General features: G+C 42.5%; 1 protein-coding gene across 3 annotated transcripts in view; it reads left to right on the plus strand.

Annotated features, from left to right (window-relative positions):
* Positions 1-16,700, plus strand: part of Pard6g (par-6 family cell polarity regulator gamma) — a 95,515-nt gene extending 78,815 nt beyond the window's left edge. For all 3 annotated transcript variants that reach the window (XM_004861900.3, XM_087190865.1, XM_087190875.1), the window contains one exon: positions 5,242-16,700. In XM_004861900.3, the coding sequence (XP_004861957.1) occupies positions 5,242-6,098 (857 nt within the window). In that variant the 3' untranslated portion in view covers positions 6,099-16,700. The remainder of the gene's footprint in view (positions 1-5,241) is intronic.
* Positions 16,701-21,033: the final 4,333 nt, after the last annotated feature.

Here is a 21,033-nt window from a genome sequence, read left to right on the forward strand (position 1 = left end):
TACTGACTAATCAAATGGGAGAGCAGTGTGAGGAGCCCATTGTTTTTCCTCCATGTACAGATTAGCATAAGCTTACTCAGGGAGGATGCAAAGATTCCTGTTTTATACTGGATGAGAGCAGGTGGAGACACTGAGAGGCCAAGTGCTAAGACTAGACATGGATTCAAAGCTGGGGAGTAGCAGCCCCCTGCAGACACCACTCCCTCCACCCCACTTCATAGGAGAGGCTGAAATCACATCTCCAGGCTGGTAAGAATTTTTTGTAAAAGACACAGAGTATATCATCATTTAATTGGGTTCTTGGTGAGAAATTTAGAAGACCAACTTATGAATAAATTCCTTTTGTTAAAACAAAACCATCCTTGGAGCTGAGGCTCAGCTTTGATTTTTTGGTAAATTTGCAAGTTTACAGCCTTCTGCTCAACCTCACATGGCTACCTCTGTAAGCTTTCATTTCTTTCTCCATATCCACAGTCCCTCCCTGCTGTCTGGGCTACTGCTGCTACTGCTTAAAATGGTATCAGTGCTTTTGGCTCTTCACGTTGCAGGTACTAATTTCAGTCCAGGTAGAGATGGCACATTTCTGATATGCTCTGTGCAGCAGAACTTGCCTGAGAGAAAGTGGTCCTGTCACAGACAAGCCACCACTCAGCTGCTTCTGGAAACAAGCTCACTGGCCTTCATGGCCTGAGGCAAGCGCACAGTGTTGATGATGGGTTTGCCCTGTTCCACACCTCCCCTGCATGTCTACAGCAGGGTGGTATCTAGGCATTTTTCAAAGCTTAGCCACCCAGGACCACCATTTTTGTCACCAACCAACTGGTATTATACAGTAGTGAGGCCTTTTTAGCCCTGGATCTAGCAGCCAAGTGCTTCTGCGTGCATGTGGCCTTCTGGAATACCTAGCAGGTAGGGTATGTCACCAAACCCTCTGATGAGGAAAGGTCTTGGCTTCACAAGGCCCACCCCATCTTGGGTGCTTCAGCCTTGAGGTTGCCCTATTAACTTGCCACTAGCATCAGCTTTGGCTTTGGGTTTCTTTTAGTATTTAGCTCCTCAGTTTTCCCATTTTCCCTCTTGGAAGATTGGGGAGATGAATTTTCTTGTTGATTTTTTTAAGAGACTTCTGTTGCCAGCTCTCAAGACTTGCTTCTTTTTCTTCCTTTTCTCTTACTCAGCTTTTCCACCTGCCCTGCCCATGGTTTTTTGTTCATTTTGTTTTTTATTCCATTAGATTTGTCTTTTACAGCCATATATGTGAGAAAGGGCCAAAATTAGTATTGAGGCTGTGAATGAGTATTGATTGAGCCCTGTTTTATGGGTGCCTGTGAGCCAGCCACCTCTCATTGTCCTGCTAGGGGGCAGGAATGCCAGTCTTAGAAATGGTCAGCTTTTGAAGGCAGGTGCAGAAGAGAAAGTGTCCTGGCCAAGTTTTCATAGGACTAACACACAGAACACAGACACACTTGGGAGGGGGGCTTGAATTGTAGCCAGAAGTACTTCCTGTAAAAAGCCTCGTGTAAGCCAGGCATGGTGGTACACGCCTATAATCTCAGCACTTGGGAGGTTGAGGCTGGAGGATCGCCACAAGTCTGAGGATATCCTGAGCTACATAGTGAGTTCAAGGCCAGCTTGGACTACATAGCAAGATCCTGTCTCAAAAAAAAAAGTTCATGTGTCAAAAATAAAAAAGGCTTAATATAAAACTCAATGTAACATTTTCCTGACATGAACAAATGCTTTCTTCAGTTTCCAAATATCACCTATTCCCTTTCTATTTCAGCTTTTAAAAGCTTTGCTTTAGTCTAAGCATCTTCCTAGCTGACAGTGCATGTGTGTGTGTGTCACATGTGGTCACAGTAGCACTTCAGGAAAGGGTTTAATACCTCCAGCAGTACCTGTGCCACTCACTAATCAGAAACAAGCAGAACTGACTTCCTGGGAAGCACAGCCTGTTGAACTGAGCTGATGGTTCTAACCATGGCACTCAATGCACAGGGAGAGAAGAAAGCAGGAGAGTCTGCTGCTGGGGATTAACATGAAGCAGAGCTACTTTTTTTTCTTTTTTCTTTTTGGATTAAGTTTATTGGTACATTTTAGGTATACAATACAGTTACATTCATCATTAGGGGCTGGGCATTTAGTTCAGTGGTGCCGCCGCCTGCCTCGAAAACATAAGGACCCAAGTTCAATCCCAGGTACCAAAAAAAAAAAAAATTCATTCATCATTAGGATCCTCTACCTTTGCATGATGTATCTTGGTTCTTATTGTTTCCCCATTCCACTGCCCTCCCTTCACCCCTCTCCACCCTTCCCTATTTACAAAGATTTTGTTTCCATTTTTTCCTTTTCTCATTTTTTCTTTCCCCTTTCCTTTCCCCTACCTCTCCCAATTCCCCTACTCCTTTAGACCTTTTCTTCCTATTTCAGTTATCAATTATACATTTTGATCCTTATTTACACTTTTAGTTTTTCACACCAGAGAAACTATTCAATATTTACACTTTTCCTATTTATTAAAAGTATGGCCTCAATATGCATCCATTTAGCTACAAATGTCTTGAATTTCTCATTCTTTATGGCTGAGTAGTACTCCATTTTATTTTTTTAAAAAAAATCTTTATCCAGTCTCCAGTTAATGGGCAGTTGGGCTGTTTCCAAGTTTTAACTATTACAAACTGTGCTGCTATAAACATGGGTGTACATATATCACTGTGGTATGCTTTTAATTCTTTGGGGAAGATAGCCAGCAGGGGAATAGCTGGGTCAAATGAGACCCCTAATCCTAGTTTTTTGAGGTATCTCCATATGGATTTCCATGGTGGGTGCACCAGTCTGCACTCCCACCAACAATGGAGAAGGGTTCCTTTCTCCCCACAACCCTGCCAGCATTTGTTATTGATTTCTTGATAGTAGCCATTCTTTATGGGGTGAAGTGGAATCTCAGTGCTGTTTTCATTTGCATCTCTCGAATGACCAGTGATGTTGAACATTTTTTCATATGTTTATTTGCTGCTTTTACTTGTCTGAGAAATGTCTGTTAATTTCAGATGCCCATTTTCGAATTGGGTCTTTATATTTGGGGGGTCTGATTTTTTTTTGAGTTCTTTATATATTTTAGATAGACCTTTGTCTGAGGAACAGCTAGTAAAAATTTTTTGCCACATTGTAGGTTGTCTCTTAGCTCTGTTGGTGGTTTCTCTTGCAGTGCAGAAGCTTTTTAATATGATGAGATCCCAGTTGTTGATTTTTGTGCTAGTTCCCATGCTACTGAGGATTTGTTCATAAAGTCCTTTCCTACGCCAATGTCTTTGAGAGTTCTAACCTATCTTCCAGCAAGTTTAGTGTTTCTGTTTTAATATTTATATCTTTAACCCACTTCAATTTTCATTTAGTGCATGGTGAAAGATAGGGGTCTAGTTTTAATCTTTGGCAAGTTGAAATCCAGTTTTTCCAGCACCATTTATTAAAGAGGCTATCTTTCCTCCAGTGAGGGTGGTTGGCTCCTTTGTCAAAGATGAGGTGGCTGAGTATGTCTGGTGTTGTTTCTGCATCTTCTAATCTATTTCACTGGTCCTCGTGTCTGTTTCTTTGCCAGTACCATGCTGTTTTTATCACAGTGGATTTGTAGTATAGTTTCAAGTCGGGGATTGTGATACCCCCTGCCATGTCTCTGTTGCTTAGAATTGCTTTTGCTATTCTAGGTCTCTTCTGGTTCCAAATGAATTTTTGGATTGTTTTCTCTAGTTCTGTGAAATATACTGTGGGGATTTCAACCAGGACTACAATGAACCTGTATAGCAGTTTGGGAAGTATGGACCTTTTCACTATATTGGGTCTTCCTCCCCAGGAACAAGGGATATCCATTTTCTTATATCCTGTTCAATCTCTAAGAGTGCTGTAGTTTTCAATGTAGAGGTCTTTTGCTTCCTTCATTAGATTGATTCCTAGGTATTTCATTTTTTTGGATGCTACTGTGAAAGGAATTGTTTCCCTAATTTCTCTCTCAGTGAGTCTATTTGTGTACAAGAAGGCTACTGATTTTTGAGAGTTGACCTTGTATCCAGCTACTCTACTGAATCTGTCAATTAAGTCTAGAAGTCTTTTGGTGGAGTTTTTTGGGACTTCTACGTAGAGTATCATATCATCAGCAAATAATGACGGTTTAAGTTCTTCCTTTCCTATTTTTATTCCTTTTATTTCTTTCTCTTGTCTAATTGCTGTGGCTGTTTCCACAACTGTGTTGAACAGGAGTGGTAATAGTGGACATCCTTGTCTTGTTCCTGATTTTAGCATGAAGGTTTTCAGTTTTTGACCATTTAGTATGATGGCTGTTGGTTTTTCATAGATCCCCTTTATCAGGTTGAGATAAAAACCATCTATTCCAATTTCCTGTAGGGTTTTTATCATGAATCAGTATTGAATTTTGTTGAATGCTTTTTCTGCATCTATTGAGATGATCATATGGTTGCCACTGGCTCTGTTAATATAGTGTATTACATTTATTGATTAGCATATGTTGAACCATCCTTGCCTCCCTGGGATAAATCTGACTTGATCAAGGTGTACAATCTTCTTGATGACCCTCTGTATTCTGTTTGCCAGTATCTTATTGAGGATTTTTGCATCTATGTTCATTAGGGAGATTGGCCTGTAGCTCTTTTTCTGTTGGGTCTTTCTCAAAGCAGAGCTACTTCTGTCTTACTGTTGAAAGGTGGAAGACAAAAAAGAACCATTTTTAGGGGCTTGGTTTGGTTTAAAATGCCCTGCAAACCAGCCCCCCACCTCCACACTTGGTGGCCTGCCAAATACTCATGCCCCACCCCATCCTTTGTTAATTCTTCTTACAGGCTCTGCCTCCAGCTTCTATCCCTCTAAATCCTTTTGCCTGTCCACTTATGGCCCAGTTTGGAGAGGTCTGTGGGGAGCTAGTTTAGAGAGATGAGGTACTCGCATGTGGCCTCACAGGTGCCTGGGACCAACTCAGCCTGGAAAGCACTGGGCTCATTGAGGAGGTTAGTGAGCCATGCCAGTGTCTGTGCATCCAAGCCCCCACATGTGGCTATGAAGGACCCACCAGAGCAGCTCTGCTCAGGCTCAGAGAGGTGGGAGGTGGTTAGAAAGAAGCACAATGAGCTGAGGTTTGCAGGGCAGCAAGCTGAGGCTTGTAGGTGTTATGATGGTTGGTCTCACTTATGTGTGATGTGTGGTTCTCACTTTTCCATCTCTGGACTCTTTCAGAAGAGGCAGACCACTACAGCTTTGGGGCAGGCACCCTGTCGAGGAAAAAGAAAGTTCTGGTGACTCTGAGGGATGAGGGTCTGCGCCGGCGTGCCCACCTTGACATCAGCATGCCACACGACTTCCGCCCAGTGTCCTCCATCATTGACGTGGACATCCTCCCCGAGACACACCGCCGAGTAAGGCTCTACAGACATGGCTGTGAGAAGCCACTGGGCTTCTACATCCGAGATGGCACAAGTTTTCGGGTGACTCCCCATGGGCTGGAGAAGGTTCCAGGCATCTTTATTTCCCGCATGGTGCCTGGGGGCCTTGCAGAGAGTACTGGGCTGCTGGCTGTGAACGATGAAGTCCTGGAGGTAAATGGGATTGAGGTGGCTGGGAAGACACTCGATCAAGTCACAGACATGATGATTGCCAATAGCCACAACCTCATTGTCACCGTCAAGCCAGCCAACCAGAGGAACAACATTGTCCGAAGCAGCCGCACATCTGGCAGCTCTGGCCAGTCCACAGACAGCACTGCCAGCCACTACAGCTTGCCAGCTGCCCACGTCCTGCAGAACTTCCATCCAGATGAGATGGAGAGTGACGAGGAGGCTGACATCGTCATTGAAGGGGCTTTGGAGCCTCACCACACTCCCCAGACACAGGGCATACCTTCTGGCAGCCTCTCTCGGGCCAACGGCACCAGCCTTGTGCACAGGCTGCATCGGGACCTGGCCCTGCACAGCTCTGGGCGAGAAAGCAATGGCAGCATTCATAAATTGCTCAGCTCCCTGAAGTCGGATCCCCGAAACAGCCTGGTCCTCCCCCAGGGTGGGGTGGAGGAACACGGGCCCGCTATCACTCTGTAGGGCCCAGGCCACTGGAGGAGGCCACATAGCCCAAGGCCCAGACAGACCATGTTGATATTTGACCTATGGGTGGGAGAGCATTGAGAAGAGCTGGTAAGGCTATTAGTGATTCCAGAAGTAAAATTTCCAAAGAGAAATAAATATTTTACATTTTTGTATCAATTGTAAGAAAAATAATTGTATACTTCATTCCCTCTTTTTTAAGTCACTCCCACAACTGTATTCTTTAACTTTTGAACAGAAATTTAAAATACTGTCTATTTTTATAGGATTTCTCCATAGAACTTAAACACACATGCACACACTTTGGGCCAGGCCTGAGTGCAGGTCCCAGAAACAAAAGACTTCTGACTAAATACGGAACAAACTTTATTTTTAAATTATAAAAGTATTTCATTTTTTTTAAACGAAGCTTTAAAATAACTTTTTAAAGTAGTAAAGTTCATGTTTTTAACTTAACTGGTGCAAAAACACTCCATGATGCCCATGCTTTCTGCTGACCTTCTGGCAAGGCTGCAACAAGAAGGCAGGGACTGTTCCTAAGGACAGAGGCACCTAAATCTGTGACAGGTATGACCATAGGAGAAAAATTTCAGTTTTCACAATGTTTCACAGCCAGTTCAGGAAAACCGAGGAGTGAGGGGGGTATCACACAAGAACATACATCTGTCCTGGCAACCCACAGCTATGGAATTGTATTTGTGATGTCAGAGGTGCTGGTCCATCTTCAGCCTTCCCAGAACCAGTGTAGGAAGCAGGCTGCATTGGAAGGTGAAGCTCAGCAATACCCCAGCAATGTGTGCTTCAAAGCCAGTATTTACTCTTGAGATAAATCAGCCTTTTCCTCTGGGTCATTTGGCTCTAAGGAAGTTCTTGGAGTGTTTTCAGATGTGAGGGACGTGCATCACAGACTGTGAAGTCTCAAGAACAGGCAGTTGGATGTATGCGGTTATCTTGCTGTTAAAACAGCTAGTTCTAAGTCATAGTTAATACATGCTAATTTCCATTTCTAGAGTAGTGGTCAGGGGCAGGAATTTTTTTTTTTTTTTTTTGTACCAGGGTTCAAACTCAGGTCCTTGGGCTTGCAGGACAGGTGGCAGAACCACTGAGCTAAATCCCTGCCTCAGGAATTCTACTTTTAACTATAACAAGTCTTGTGGAACTTAATGGTTTTGACAAATACTAAATTCCTTGTCACTTCTAACTTAGGGATTTATATTTGACCCAATTAAATTTTACATGAATTGTGTTTTCTGTTTGAATACAATATCATAGGGAAGATGTTGCATTTATACTTTAAGAACAAACTTTGACCAAATAAATCATGTAAACACAGGTAAAAAGTAGTATTTCTGGGTTTTAAGGCTGCAAGCTCCACCTGTGGCTCCCCTTGTGGTATAGCACCACCTGCTGGTCAGTGGCAGAACTGTCCTGATTTCATGAACTTCGGATGGAAACAGTACAGCTCAACATTTTCACTTGTCTTCAGTTCATTAAAAGAAAATTCTTTTCCTTTTGGAAACTATTTATTGGGCAGAAGTATCTTTTGCTAAGTAACTATGTCTCCTACGCTGGTGTATGAGTTTCTCATTGTGTGCAAAGGACAGGGATCACATGTTCCTGAACACAGGGAGTAAGTTGCAAGATGCCTCCCCACCAGGTCTTGGTGAGGGTCAGACCCTAGACACGTGGGTGCTGAGGAAATGCAAGAGTATTTGCCTTTGCTACCACAGCAGTTGAAAGCATTTTTTATTAAGATGAGTATTTTAGACCCAAAATTCTAATGCTTGGTTACTATCACAAAGAATATTCATTTAATAAGTTACTACTGGCTACTATCTGTGGAATAACTGGGTCTGCTACCAAGTAGGAAAGTTATATTTCCAACCGTTTTAAAATTGTTGGAGCAAATGTGAATCAGTATTTTAAAGGAAAAAAGGCTTACTCTGAACTTGTGCCTGTTTGTTGTAATTATAAAAATTACAAACTGCTTACAATAGCAGCTTAAGTGTATTTTTCTACCCAGGTATGTAGTTCTGTCATTTTCTTTTCTTCTTAAAAAAAAAAAAAAAAAGACTGTCGTTATATATTAAAGGGGGTTTTTTGTTTTATATTTGAGAATAAAGTTTGGCTTTTGAGTTAACAAAATGCTTTACTGATACATTTTAATTGTGTTCTAAACAAAGGTAGAGTGTCCATGCCAATGACAGACAATGACTACTCCAAAGAGACTGATCTTTACCGGGTGCTTGTCACAGGCCATACTTTTTCACTTAATCCTCACACATTTTCTGCAAGTGTTATGGTTCCCATTTTATAGAAGAGAAAACCTTCCTACAAATGAGAGAGCCTCGAGTCCTTTGGAGAAAGCTTTTCTGAACACTTATACAGCCCTCCCAAAACGTGCCCTGGTTTGCAGTGTTCACTGTCATTCTGACATTACTAAATGTATACTGTTCTCATCAAGATTTACTGAAATCACAACTGTGGTGGCAGTAAGCACCAGCAATTCCTGGAGGGGGCCACACAGCCTCATCAGAGCTTCACAGGTGTCCTCACCTTACTAGATCCTCATGATGACCCTAGGCTATAGCCTCTTTCTAGTTTAAAGTTAGGGAGATGGGTGTGGTGACACATGCCTGTAATCCCAGCACTCAGAAGGCTGAGGCAGGAGGATCACCAAGAGTTCAAGGCCAGCCTGGGCTTGAAGACAGCCTGAACTACATAGTAAGACCCTGTCTCGAAAGAAAGAAAAGAAAAAAAAGGGAAATGCAAGTAGCCAGACATGGACCATGGCAGTCTGGATGAGGTGGAGCTGACAGTTGGGCACCAGTGCTGGACACATTCTGTAAAACACTTGTGCAGCACAGGATGAGGTGCAGGTACTCGAGTGTAGTCCACATCACAAACCAAGAGCATCTGTGCTGCTTGGGAGAACCATCCTGCCAGTGGATGATGAGATTTTTATCACAAACCAGGGGTCATTTAGTATCTTACAGCTTTACATGAAATAATCACAGATGAGTGGGGCTGCCACGGCGAGCTGCAAATGCTATATAAGTAACCTTTCCCTCTATCACAGGGCCCCTTTGAACCCTTGCATGAGAAAACAGATACCAGACTGGATGACAAGTTGTTCTGCTGGAGGAAAAACTCACATTAGCAGAGAAGTGAAATTTCCCAGAATGGCTCTAAAGAGCAAGCAGTCTCAGCAGTCTTGACTTAGAGTAACATGAGACTGAAGCCTCATGTGACAATGTGGAATGCACCATTTCCTGAGAATCTCAGCCTGCTGAGCTGAGACCCAGCCTTGCTTCCTCGGGAAGGTTAGCAGCTCAGCATAAGCACAAGCCCTTGCCACTGCAGACAAGTTGGGGTTTGTTCAGAAAACATGCCAGCCCATCCCAGGGCTCTGACTCCAATCTGGGTGGAGTCTGAGAATCTTCATTCCTAATAAATGCCCAGGTGATGCTGATGCTGCAGACCAGAGATGACACTCAGAACCATTGGCCAATCCCCTCCAAAAGTTATCAGGAAAGCATGGTTTGCCCAGGAGCCTGGCATTCATGACTGAGGATGCATCCACAGCATACAGGATTTTTCTTCATCACATTAGATGCCATTGCAGAGATTGTACCGTAATTTATGCACACAGACTGCTGTCCAATACTTTTCATCCCCACCCCACCATGCTGTGATGCTACACCACCACCTGCTCTTCCTTTCTCCTTCCTCCTCTAACATCCATCTCCCAAAGCACTCATTCCAGACACCTTCCAAAGTCCATGCACAGATTCACTCTCGCTTCTATGTTTCTTCAGTTAGGTTTTATTTTCCTTTGTCCTCATAAAAAATGAATTAAAGAGCTTTTAGGTACTGTGACTTTTGTCAGTACTGAAACGTTTCCAGGGAAAGGCATAAATGCTTATGGCATTGATAAAAAACAAACAAGGTGATCCAGCATTGCTCTCAGCACACCAGTGAATGAGTCATTTTACATATTCTCCTCCACAAGCTTTGAAGGAAAACAGACATGCCAGCACAGGAGCCCTTGACAAGAGCTATATGTTACACCTGTAACATACAGGAGTTGACAGCAGAGGCACCAGTATTGGATACATTCCAGCAGTGCTGAATACAGAGATAGGAGGATTCCAAGTTCAAGCTCAGCCTGGGTAACTGGTAACTTAGTAAGACCCTGTCTCAAAATAAAGGGCTGGGGTGCAAATACCCTTGGTTCAATCCCCAGTTCTAGAAAATTAATTAAAAATTTAAAACTATACAATGGTAGATGTCATATGACCTATTAAGACAGTCATGGCCACCTGAGGGTCTGTTTTATTGTGCCACAACCAAGGCACATTCTCCATGTAAAGCCTACTTGTGCCTATACTGCAGAGACAGGTACAAGGCTCTGCTCAGAGCCACTAACCACAGGAAGCAAATTAGCAAGAAAAAAGTAATCTTTTCCTACGCTCCCTGTTTCTTACTTTCTCATGATTCTTGCCTTTGACAGCATTTTGGAGAGGGAGCATCTCTGACAACAGCTAGTGAAGACAACCTAAGCAGAAACCCCATCCTCAGCAGTGACCAGCTTATGAGACCAACCCAGTCTTCCCTAATGCTCACATCCCCTCTTCTCCCCACTCCTGCCCTCAGCAGCCAGTGGTCAGCAATCAGTATTGCACACATATGCCTCCTTCCACACTGCTGTGTTTCAGAGCAACAGTGACATATGAATGAGAAAAGTGTGTTCAAGGCTGAACAAGAACATGACAGCTGCAGGGGAGGTGGAGCATCACACCCCATACTGGTGCTGAGTATAGCACAGAGATGAGAAAGGACACTTTCAGCATCCCATCCCATACCAGCAATGTCCACAGAGGGTTTTCACCTCTCCTAGTGTCACCAAGGCTTGGGGACACTCACTGTCTCCCTATCGTTTTTTTTTGCTACCGGGGATCAAACTCAGAACCTTGAGCTTGCGAGGCAGGCGGCAGGCACCACTGAGCTAAATCCCTGGCCCCATCACCCCATCTCTTTGCCAAAAGTAGGTCGCATGACACCTGAGTCTCTCACTAGCCAAGAGAGTAAGCCCAGCCTGTGGACATAGAGTCACTTTCCCTGGTGCTAGGAGGCTTTGCAGCAGACAGGATTCAACTGTACCTGCTACCTGGTTATAAATTCTTCCATTACAAAAAACATTAAATGGAGTGAGTTAGGTAAACAGAGATAAACCCTAGAACTTCTGTGCAATTTTAAAATCAAGAAAGTTGTATTAAGCCTCTTTTCTGTTACTAAGAATAAACACCTGTGGCTGAGTAACTTAAAAAGTAAAGGCTTACTCAGATCACATTTCTGTGACCAGCACCATGGTGGAAGTGCAAATGGTGGGGGTCAGGCGTAAATATCACATCACCAGGCAGGACACCAAAGAGCAACTCAGGGGCCAGGGTCAGGATTTTACAACTGGTTCTTGGGGGAACTTGTTAAGGGTCCCATGAGAAATAATCCATCCGAGAGAGGCAAGGCCAATTACCTATGGACCACCCACTGGGCCCTGTCTCCTACAGCCCCAACACCTCCCAGCACTGCCACACTGAGAACAAGCCTCCAGCTCAAGTCTGTGGCGACAAAAGAAGCCAAAGCACAGCACAGCTCCTTGGAAACTTTTGAAAGCTGAGAGATGACAGGCTGTGTATGTTTGTCTCTGTGTGTGTGTGTGTGTGTGTGTGTGTGTGTGTGTGTGTCTATGATGAGAATGACATGCCCATTTTGGAGAATTTTTTAAGTATCAAGTAATTAAAGAAGAAAAACTCCATAGTTAGTATATTAGATAATTATTGATGTTTTCATGTTTCTTTAAAAGCTGTCAGAGATAACTTGTTACTAGATAAATATTTGAGATTCTACACAGAATGGTACACTTTACTTTTTCTCATTTAACACAGTTTTCCCATGGTAATAAAAGTTCTTCCAGAATAGTACTTTTAATAGCTGCAAAGTAAGGAGACAGCTAAGATATCTAAGTTTCCCATCTTCTTGCTGATAGACAGATACTGGGTTCTTTTCCTAATAGAAAAATCACCAACAGTGGGAAGCTGTGCTTACATTTTGGATTATTTCCTTAGATCCATGGACATGAAATTACTTAATCAAAGGGTAGGAACATTTTTGAAGTCTTGGTTTTTTTCTTTTTCCTCTGAAACAGTATCACAGAAAACTTTCAAGGACAGCACAAAGAGCTATAGAATAAGCCCCCAAACCAATGCCCTAGATCAGTGATGACAAACCTTTACAGCTTCCAATGATAACAAACAGCACATTGCAGCACACATGCCTTAGGTTTGCTACCATTGCCCTTGATCCCCACCTGCTATTTCCACAGACAAGGACATTCTACACAGTCACAGGGCAACCATCAGTGAGAAAATTAACAATAACAAGCTATGACCCTCTAGCCCCTCTACTCAGGTTTTACCATTCATCTGGATAGCATCCTATATAACAAAAGGACATGGTTCAGAATCACTGTTGTACTTAATGGTCTTCAGTGTCCTTGGATCTGAACAGTTCTTAGCCAAGCCTGGATCTACATGACCTTGACACTTCTGAAGATCACAGGCCAGTCTCTATGTAGAATCTCTCTCCATTTTGGTCTTGTCTGATAGCCCTCATGGCTACGTACCTTTGCCAGGAACTACCCCAGAGACTATGCTGCATTCTCAGGCCCCTGGCAGGTGGCTCCAGTCACTGATGCTTTGGCTTTGCTCCTTACAAGACAGTGGTGTCTGCCAGTCTTCCTCATCAAAAACATATTCTTTTCCCTTTGGAACTCTTCAGTATTTTATAGGGAGTTGTTTTTTTGTTTTTTTTTTTTTTTTTTTTTTGCACCAGGGATTGAACTCGGATCCTTGCACTTGCAAGGCAGGCAGTGGAACCACTGAGCTAAATCCTAGTCCCTATAGGGAGGTATTTTGAAACTAAGGCTATATCACATTCTTCATCAAATTTTTAAGTAATTCTTTATATCAGTATAAACTCATGGACTCCTATTTATTCATATATTCACTGCCATCATTATTTTGATATCAAAAGATTTAGCTAGTAGAAGCTTCTTCAATCCTTTTTACATCCTTTTTACTTTACACACCACTCTCAGAGCACATCCCTGCTTCTGCCCCCTCTTATACATCCCCTGCCTCAGACTGGAAATCAGCCTTTTCTTCAAGGCATTCTGGCTCCCACTATGGAGGACAGTTTTCAGAAGTCAAGATCTGAGCTCTGAAGATGTTCCTTGTTCCTGAGAGCAGAATTATGGCATCATATGCACATGTGTGGGGGCAACATTAGCAAATTGTGCATATATGTGTAGTAACACACATACATGTTCATAGGAGTGCAAGAAAGCCAGGCACTGGCCCGAGTTGCTCATGCCCCTGTGCATCCCCAGAAGGGCCTGTCACCGGACCAGGTGATCAGATGTCTCCTGGGGGTACACTCTGGGAATGTGCTCATCAACAAGTGTCACACAATCTATACAAGAGTGTGACTGTCAGTGAACCCACTTTCTTTCAGGGATCTGGAGCTTTCTGTGCACCTGTGCAACTAATGTCCCAATAAGCATGCAGGACTCGGGCTCCATGAGTGCCCCTTGTGATGACACGACTCATGTCACACCCTGTGGCTGGACATTAAGAACATCCATGCAATTTCCCAGGAAAAGACCACTTTGATTCTCACACCTGGCTTCCTCTACTCCCTGCTTCAAGAGCTGGTGGCCTTCAGCCTTTGTAAGAAATTGTAGCACAAGTCAAAGCAATGTCAGAGTCCTGTGGGTCCATTTTGGAGCTTGCCAAGTCTGGGGGTGGTCCTGGAAACAATTTCTCATATATATATATGCACATATACACACATACACACACACACACACATATATGCACATGTGTGCACTTTTGTATCTCCATTTCCTAACTAGATACTGATACCATTGCCTTCCATTTCAACCCAATGCTACAGGTTTAACTTACCATTTTTCTCTTATTTGCAAGAAACCTGTTTCAATTATCCTTAATACATGTATTTGCTGATCATTCTTCCTGCATGTAACCACTCTCCCCTCAGTACCACCAACCTCTTCCCTCATCTCCAGGCCCTACACACCCACAGCCCCCTTTTGCACACCTAGGCTCCACACCCCTGCACACTTCTCAGCCCCTTGGCCCTCTCTAGGGGAAACCTTAAACCACATATACTGATAGTGTCCATCCTCCCCCTACTGTGGACCTTTCTCACCCTGCTGGACTCCACAAGCAGCTCTGGCCACTGCAGTTCCCTTCCCCTGCCCACCAAACCCTAGCTGTGCTCTGCCTCAGTGCAAGACCAAGAGAAAGAAAGGGAGGAATAAAAGGGTCTTGGAGCTCTGCATGCTTAACTGCCCTGTTGGTTTTATCCACTTCACTTATCTGGCAAGATTATTCAAGGACCTCTCAGCTTATCAGATCTGATCCCAGCCCTGAACTTAAAACCCTGAAGTCCAATTGTTTTGCCACTACCTTTCTAGCGCTCTTCAAATGGGCCCCTCAGGAATGGCTTCCTCGAGTCACTTCATACTGCTGCTGTCCTGAACAGGGAGCACTTTGCGTGCACTTAGTCCCCTCACACTGATGCAGCTCTCCTGCAGCCTGCTTCTACAAAGCCTTACCTCCTCCCCCAGTCCCACTCATGGTGTCCTCAGGACACAGGATTACAGGTCCAGGGTTGGGAGCTCTCAGAGCGCAAGACCATGCTGCTCATGTTCCCTCTAGCATAAAAAGGATCCAACAGGGATGTGGTATATCAATCAGTAATGGAGACAAAACTGGGTAGCAAAGAGGCAAGTACACCCTTCTGGTTCCAACACCCAAGATTTGTGCTGGCTCCAGCTGGCCTGTCAATGGAGCTTTCCCGTTTCAGATTCTTGAACAATCATTCCTTTCCATGTTACCCTGCTTGCCTGTGGCTTGAGAACAGCTCATGACCAGACACACATGAAGCAAAAAATGTTGGGATTTGTGATTGAAGGACCCCTAAAGCCCACACAATGCAGCCACCTAACCACATCTGAGTACATTAATTTCCTCAGCGCATCATGACGTTAATGGAAGCAAATGAGTAAAACATCCAAGTTTGTCAAATTTAGTTAATGGTTACCTTTACTTAGTAACCCCTGTCAGCTTTTTAAAAAAAAAATGGGCTGGGGATTACTCAGTGGCACTGTGCCTGCTTCATAAGTGCAAGGTCCTGAGTTCGATCCCCAGGACCAAAAAAAAAGTCCAGAGCTTTAAAAAAAAAGTCTTTCTGGGTGAAAATAATTCTGCTTTTCAGATTATCTAGTAACCAATGCTGTTTTTAAAGAACTGTTAAAAACTAAAAATAAGTGAAAAACACAAATTTGTTTCATCATAAAATACTGTTTCTTTTTTATAGAACAAAGCTACAGTCGGGGTCTTGAGGTCCTAGAGTTGGTAAGTCTTGTGGTTATGAGCAGTATGGTGTATTTGGTTTATATCTCACACACTGCTGAAATTTAAACCCTAAGATGTAGACACATACTTAAATTACTGAGATTTTAAATTAGGCTATTCACATACCCAACTGAATTTGCAGCAGGAGGAAAAAAAAGCTATTTGACCTAGTTACTATCTTTTCATTTCATGTTATAATTTCACATCACCATCTGGCAAGGAATCAAACATCAGAATCTAAATCTTCAGGGAAGTTTATGTGTTCAGTGCTCCAGAATAGGAACATGGACCCAAGATATATATTAGCATATCATACCCAACAGCCTACACTGGTTAAGATTGATTTGAATTCTTGGTATATCACTGACAAATTTTAGAAACCAACATGTGAAAGTTAAACTCAACTGTCAATTTCCTTAGTTTGGAAGCCACCCAAAGGACTAGAAAAACACACTTCTGGCTATCTCTGCATGGGCCATGAGAGGCATGAACTTGGGTACTATATATGGTCCTTGGCCCTTTTCTCCCTAGCACTGTTGCCCTGCTCTGCTTCCCAGAAGCAGTAACATAAGCAGCTTTTACCCCACCATACTCTTCCATCATGATTGCAGCCAGCCAGCCACAGACTCCCTGGAACCATGTACCAAAATAAACCACTCTTCAAGTTGTGGATGTCAGATACTGTGTCCCAGCAATTGGAAAGCGAATACACTATACATATAATAGAGATCACATTTTTATGTAGCCAACTAATTTTAACCTCACCTTTTTCAGATTTTAAGTTACTCTTACATTGTAAACAAAAGTATGCCTTACGCTAAAGTCACTGAAATAAGGCAGATATGTAGAAAGATTAGCAGACTTAATTTGAACAGTCAAGTTAAGACAATAAACTCACAAGGATGTTAACCACCTTTGCAATCTTCACTGTATCCAACAGTTGGGTCTCAAGTTGCCCTTCATATTTTACATCATCTGGAGTGTGTGTATCATAACCGATCCAGCTCGATCCAGAGATACTGTGTTGCTTTTGGAGGAAAGGTCTGTGGTATTATCCCTCTGAGTATGCACAAATAATGTCTAGGGAGAAAAGACTGCAAACAAAAAGTTTAATACTTCAATAGTGAAAAATATTGTTGGAAGTATGTAACACTACCAAATATTAAAGGGTAGCTTAATTTTTAAACCAATGTGTATTAAATAAATATTTAAATGACATTAGTCATTCTGGCACTGAGCTTGTCTCCTTGTCTCACCTGTGCACTGCCTGTCCTCTAAGGGCTATCACCAGCACTGCGCTGGGCAGAGACCAAAGGAAAGAAATCTCATGACTTTTATGATAATCTCAGTCATTGGTTTTGCATCCAATGATCTGTATTGATGCAGGCTTTACATTGGAAAGCAGAAAGAGCAGCATGGTCATGCTCCAGGATATACCATTTTCTGAACTCTGAATCTGCCCAGGAGTCTCTGCAGCCACTTTGCCAACTCTCTTGAGAGAGCGAGGTGTAGCACTAATCCCTCTGACAGAAGTAAGCAGCTTGTTAATTAACTGTTCTGGAAATGGCATGGATCCATTATCAGTTTCTAGTACCTGGAAAATATACGATCATATTGAAAACAACTCTTAAGGACACAGAAGGAAATCACCCTACCCTGCCACTTTATAAGTAGAAAAATAGGCAGGTGAGGTAAGAACTTTGCATAAATTCTCAGACACAGATTAAGGTTAAATAGTTCACGTTCAAAAGTACTGAGATATCATTCTGGAGATGCTGTTTAAAATAAACCAAGTCTCTCAGATATGAGTATTTTGATCCTGCAAACAAAATATGTTATGGACAACAATGTGCAGTTATAAAGTTGTTCTGAAGGATTTCCAAGTTGGACTTCAGTTTACAGACACAACAATGTCCCTAATATTTACTACTAACTTTATAACTAATCAGGTTTCAAAGAGAATTTATCATTTTTCATGCTAAGCTTTTTATTTTTTTTTTTCTGGTACTGGGGATCGAACTCAGGACCTTGCGCTTTCGAAGCAGGCATGGTGCCACTGAGCTAAATCACCAGCAGTTAAGCTTTTTAAATAATGAACTGAATCCATGTTTAACATTTCAGAAGTGATTCACCTATTTTTAGTATCTCAACTTTTATTTTGGGGAGGGGGTTCGTCCAGTGTTGGAGATTTAACACAGGTCTTTATACATGTTAGGTAAATATTCTACCACTGAGCTACACACCACCAGCCCATTAGTATCTCAACTTTGACCTTTAGTCATCTGACCAGTTAGACATGAAATATTACATTTATGGACAGAGAAACTGCAATATTTGTATTGATAGCTGTGTGTTCTACCCACTTCTACTTATTTATTTGCAGTGCTGAGAATCAAAACCAAGGCTTTGTGCATGCTAATCAAATGCTCCACCATTGAGCTATACCCCAAACACCTCACTTCTAAATTAACAGCTTAGTAAACAAAGATGGTCACTATCACCCTTATGAACAAAGCTGGAACAGCAGCAGTAAACAGTGGCCTGGAAATGACCCACCGTAACTGCAACACGGAGTTCTTGAGTAACATTATCAATTTCTAACATGTAAATTAGACACAGCCAGAGTGCCACCCTCAGAATCAATACGATAAGAACCTTCACTCCATGGGCAGGGGATTTAGCTCAGCGGCACCATACCTGCCTTGAAAGGCAAGGACCCGAGTTCGATCCCCAGTACCAAAAACAAAATTTAAAAAAAACTCACTCCCTTTTCACCCACCTGCCTACCAGGCCTTCATTAAGAAACTTGAATCTTGGGCTGGGGATTTAGCTCAGTGGTTCCGCCGCCTGCTTTGCAGGCGCAAGGACCTAAATTCAATCCCCAGCACCAAAAAAAAAGGGTAGAACATGCTGAGACAGTGCAGAACACAGGGTAAGCACCAAGGATGGAAATTATTATTATTATTCAGCCCATTTCCTAGCCAATATTAAGTGCTTAATGTTTACTTACTAGTAAGCCCTTATAAACCATTAATCTGAGCTTGTTTTTCCATTTTCAATAAAAAGTTCACATATTTACACTGACAAAAACACCCACATACTCTTTTCAAAGCTCAGCTTTTATCAAATTTTGATCTGTAGCACTAAAAACTCTTTAAGTAACCAGAAACTACCATAACATTAAAACATTTGGCATCGAGGTGTACAACAACAAAAATAAAATCAGCAAGCAGATGACCTTTGTAGCATTCGTTCTCCTTAGGACTTTATTCCTCGCTAAGGACCACTTGGAAGTGACATTTTTAGTGATAACTCAGTGAGAATATACTGTGCTACTAGGCTCTGCCAGGTGAAGGCTAGGAATGCTGCTCAGTGTCCTACAGTGGGGAGGATAGTCACCATAAAGAACTATCTGAAAAGTAGTGTGCAGCTGAGAAAATCTAACACACATAACAAAAGACAGGCAAGGATTAAACCCCACCGGGCAGTTGGCTGCCCCTTACCAGCACCACAAACTTGGCCGCCTCACTAGCACTGAGCACAGTCACAGTAAGAACAAACTTCACAACACCAATAACCCAGTTGTGTATCTTCCTTGGCACTCTGGGGCTACAATTATAGAAACATCAGGAATCTCTAGTCATGCTATAGTCATGAGTGCCCAAGGGTGAGGCATTAGGAAGGCAGAAACTGAATCTTACTATGGTGGTTAGAGGTGAGACCTTTTGGGAGGTAATCAGGATTACAGTTATCAAGGCAAACTTGTTGACTGAATCCTGGTGGCTTTATTGGAAAACCAGGACAGATACACACATACACACCCACATACACTCCCTGTCTCACTATGAAATGCCATGCACTACCTCAGGACTCTGCCAGCAAGAAAGCTATCAACAGGGCCAGGGATTTAGCTCAGTGGTTCCGCCGCCTGCCTCAAAAGTGCAAGGTCCCAAGTTCGATCCCCACTACCAAAAAGAAAAAAAAGCTATCACCAGATCGGGTCTTCAGGGCTGGACCTCCAAAACCATGAACCAAAACAATCCTTTTTGCTATTTTGTGATTCTGGTAATTATTTCTACATCATGACAAGTAAACCTAAACCTAAACCTAACACATACACATACACACACACACACACACACACACACACACACACACACACACACACCTTTTATTGGCATTACTTGGGCTAGAACCCAGGAACCATCACACTGAACTATATCCTCAGCCTTTTTACTTTTTATTTTCAAACAGGGTCTCATTAAGTTGCCAAGTTGCCCAAGCTGAGCTTGAACTTGGAATCTTCCTGCCTCAGCCTCCCAGAGTGCTGAGACTACAGGCGTGCAGCACCATTCCTGGCTTGTAAGTAATGTTCTTTAGAGAATAAATGTAATATATATGTCCATGTTTACATTATTCCCAAGAGTCATATTTTTATTTTTGAGACAGGGTCTTGCTATGTTGCCTAGGCTGGCCTCAAACACCTGGACTTAAGTAATTCTCTTTTCTCAGCCTTCCAAGTAGCTGGGACTATAGGCATACACTACATGCCTGCCTTATAGTAATGCTTCAATGTTAAAAGAAGTAAGCAATTCTATTTGCAGTGATGTAACAAATTTTAATTCAAAATAGACACTCTGAAAACAACAGGTTAAAAAAAAAATAAAGTCCAACAAGCTCTCTCTGAATTTATAACAGAGTACACCAACAGTCACAGACCAGTTTCACAACTGCCTCAAAAATGCACATTACAGCAATTACATGCAAGCGTTAATTTTTTTAAACTCCATATAGCAACACTGTACTATTTTGCAGAGGCTGTCACATGTTCCAGATACTTCTACCTGAAAACAAGCTGGACAGGCTCCTCGTTGCATCATCTATCACCAGCAGTACAACTGAGGATCTAAACTGACTTCTACATTACTGGTTCTGGTGCTTTATTTTATATTGTATGGAAAAAATGAGGCCTGACATCCACAGAACAGTGATATAATAGAAATTCTTCAGCAATCACACATCTCATTCACTTGGACAACTAGGCCAAAGGAAAACCCATTTCCCCTGTTCTAATACGTCTACCCCTGGCAATCTCAACCATGAAGACTGAGTTCTTGTCTACTGATTTCACCTTATGCTTGAAATCTGTGTTCCTTTTCAGCTAGTGTCCACACATATGGGTAGAGATTTCATTCCTGAGTATCATAGTCCTTCCCATCAACTAGTTTATAAGCAGTTCAGGCTAGGAGAAGAGTTCTAGGTGTGTTTTCTCAATGTGTATTCTAAAGGCACTATAGATTCACTGTCTTACCTTTGAATGGAGAAATGACTTGTCACTGTATCAAAAGGGAAAGTATGATGGAAACTATTTCTGCTCCTGTAATGACTTTATTTATAAAATAACGTGATTATGAGCTGCACACCAGACC

This window comes from Heterocephalus glaber, unplaced genomic scaffold (assembly GCF_053883595.1).
Source record: "Heterocephalus glaber isolate CG9 unplaced genomic scaffold, H.glaber_assembly_v1.0 deba00000331, whole genome shotgun sequence".
NCBI classification, from domain to species: domain Eukaryota; kingdom Metazoa; phylum Chordata; class Mammalia; order Rodentia; family Bathyergidae; genus Heterocephalus; species Heterocephalus glaber.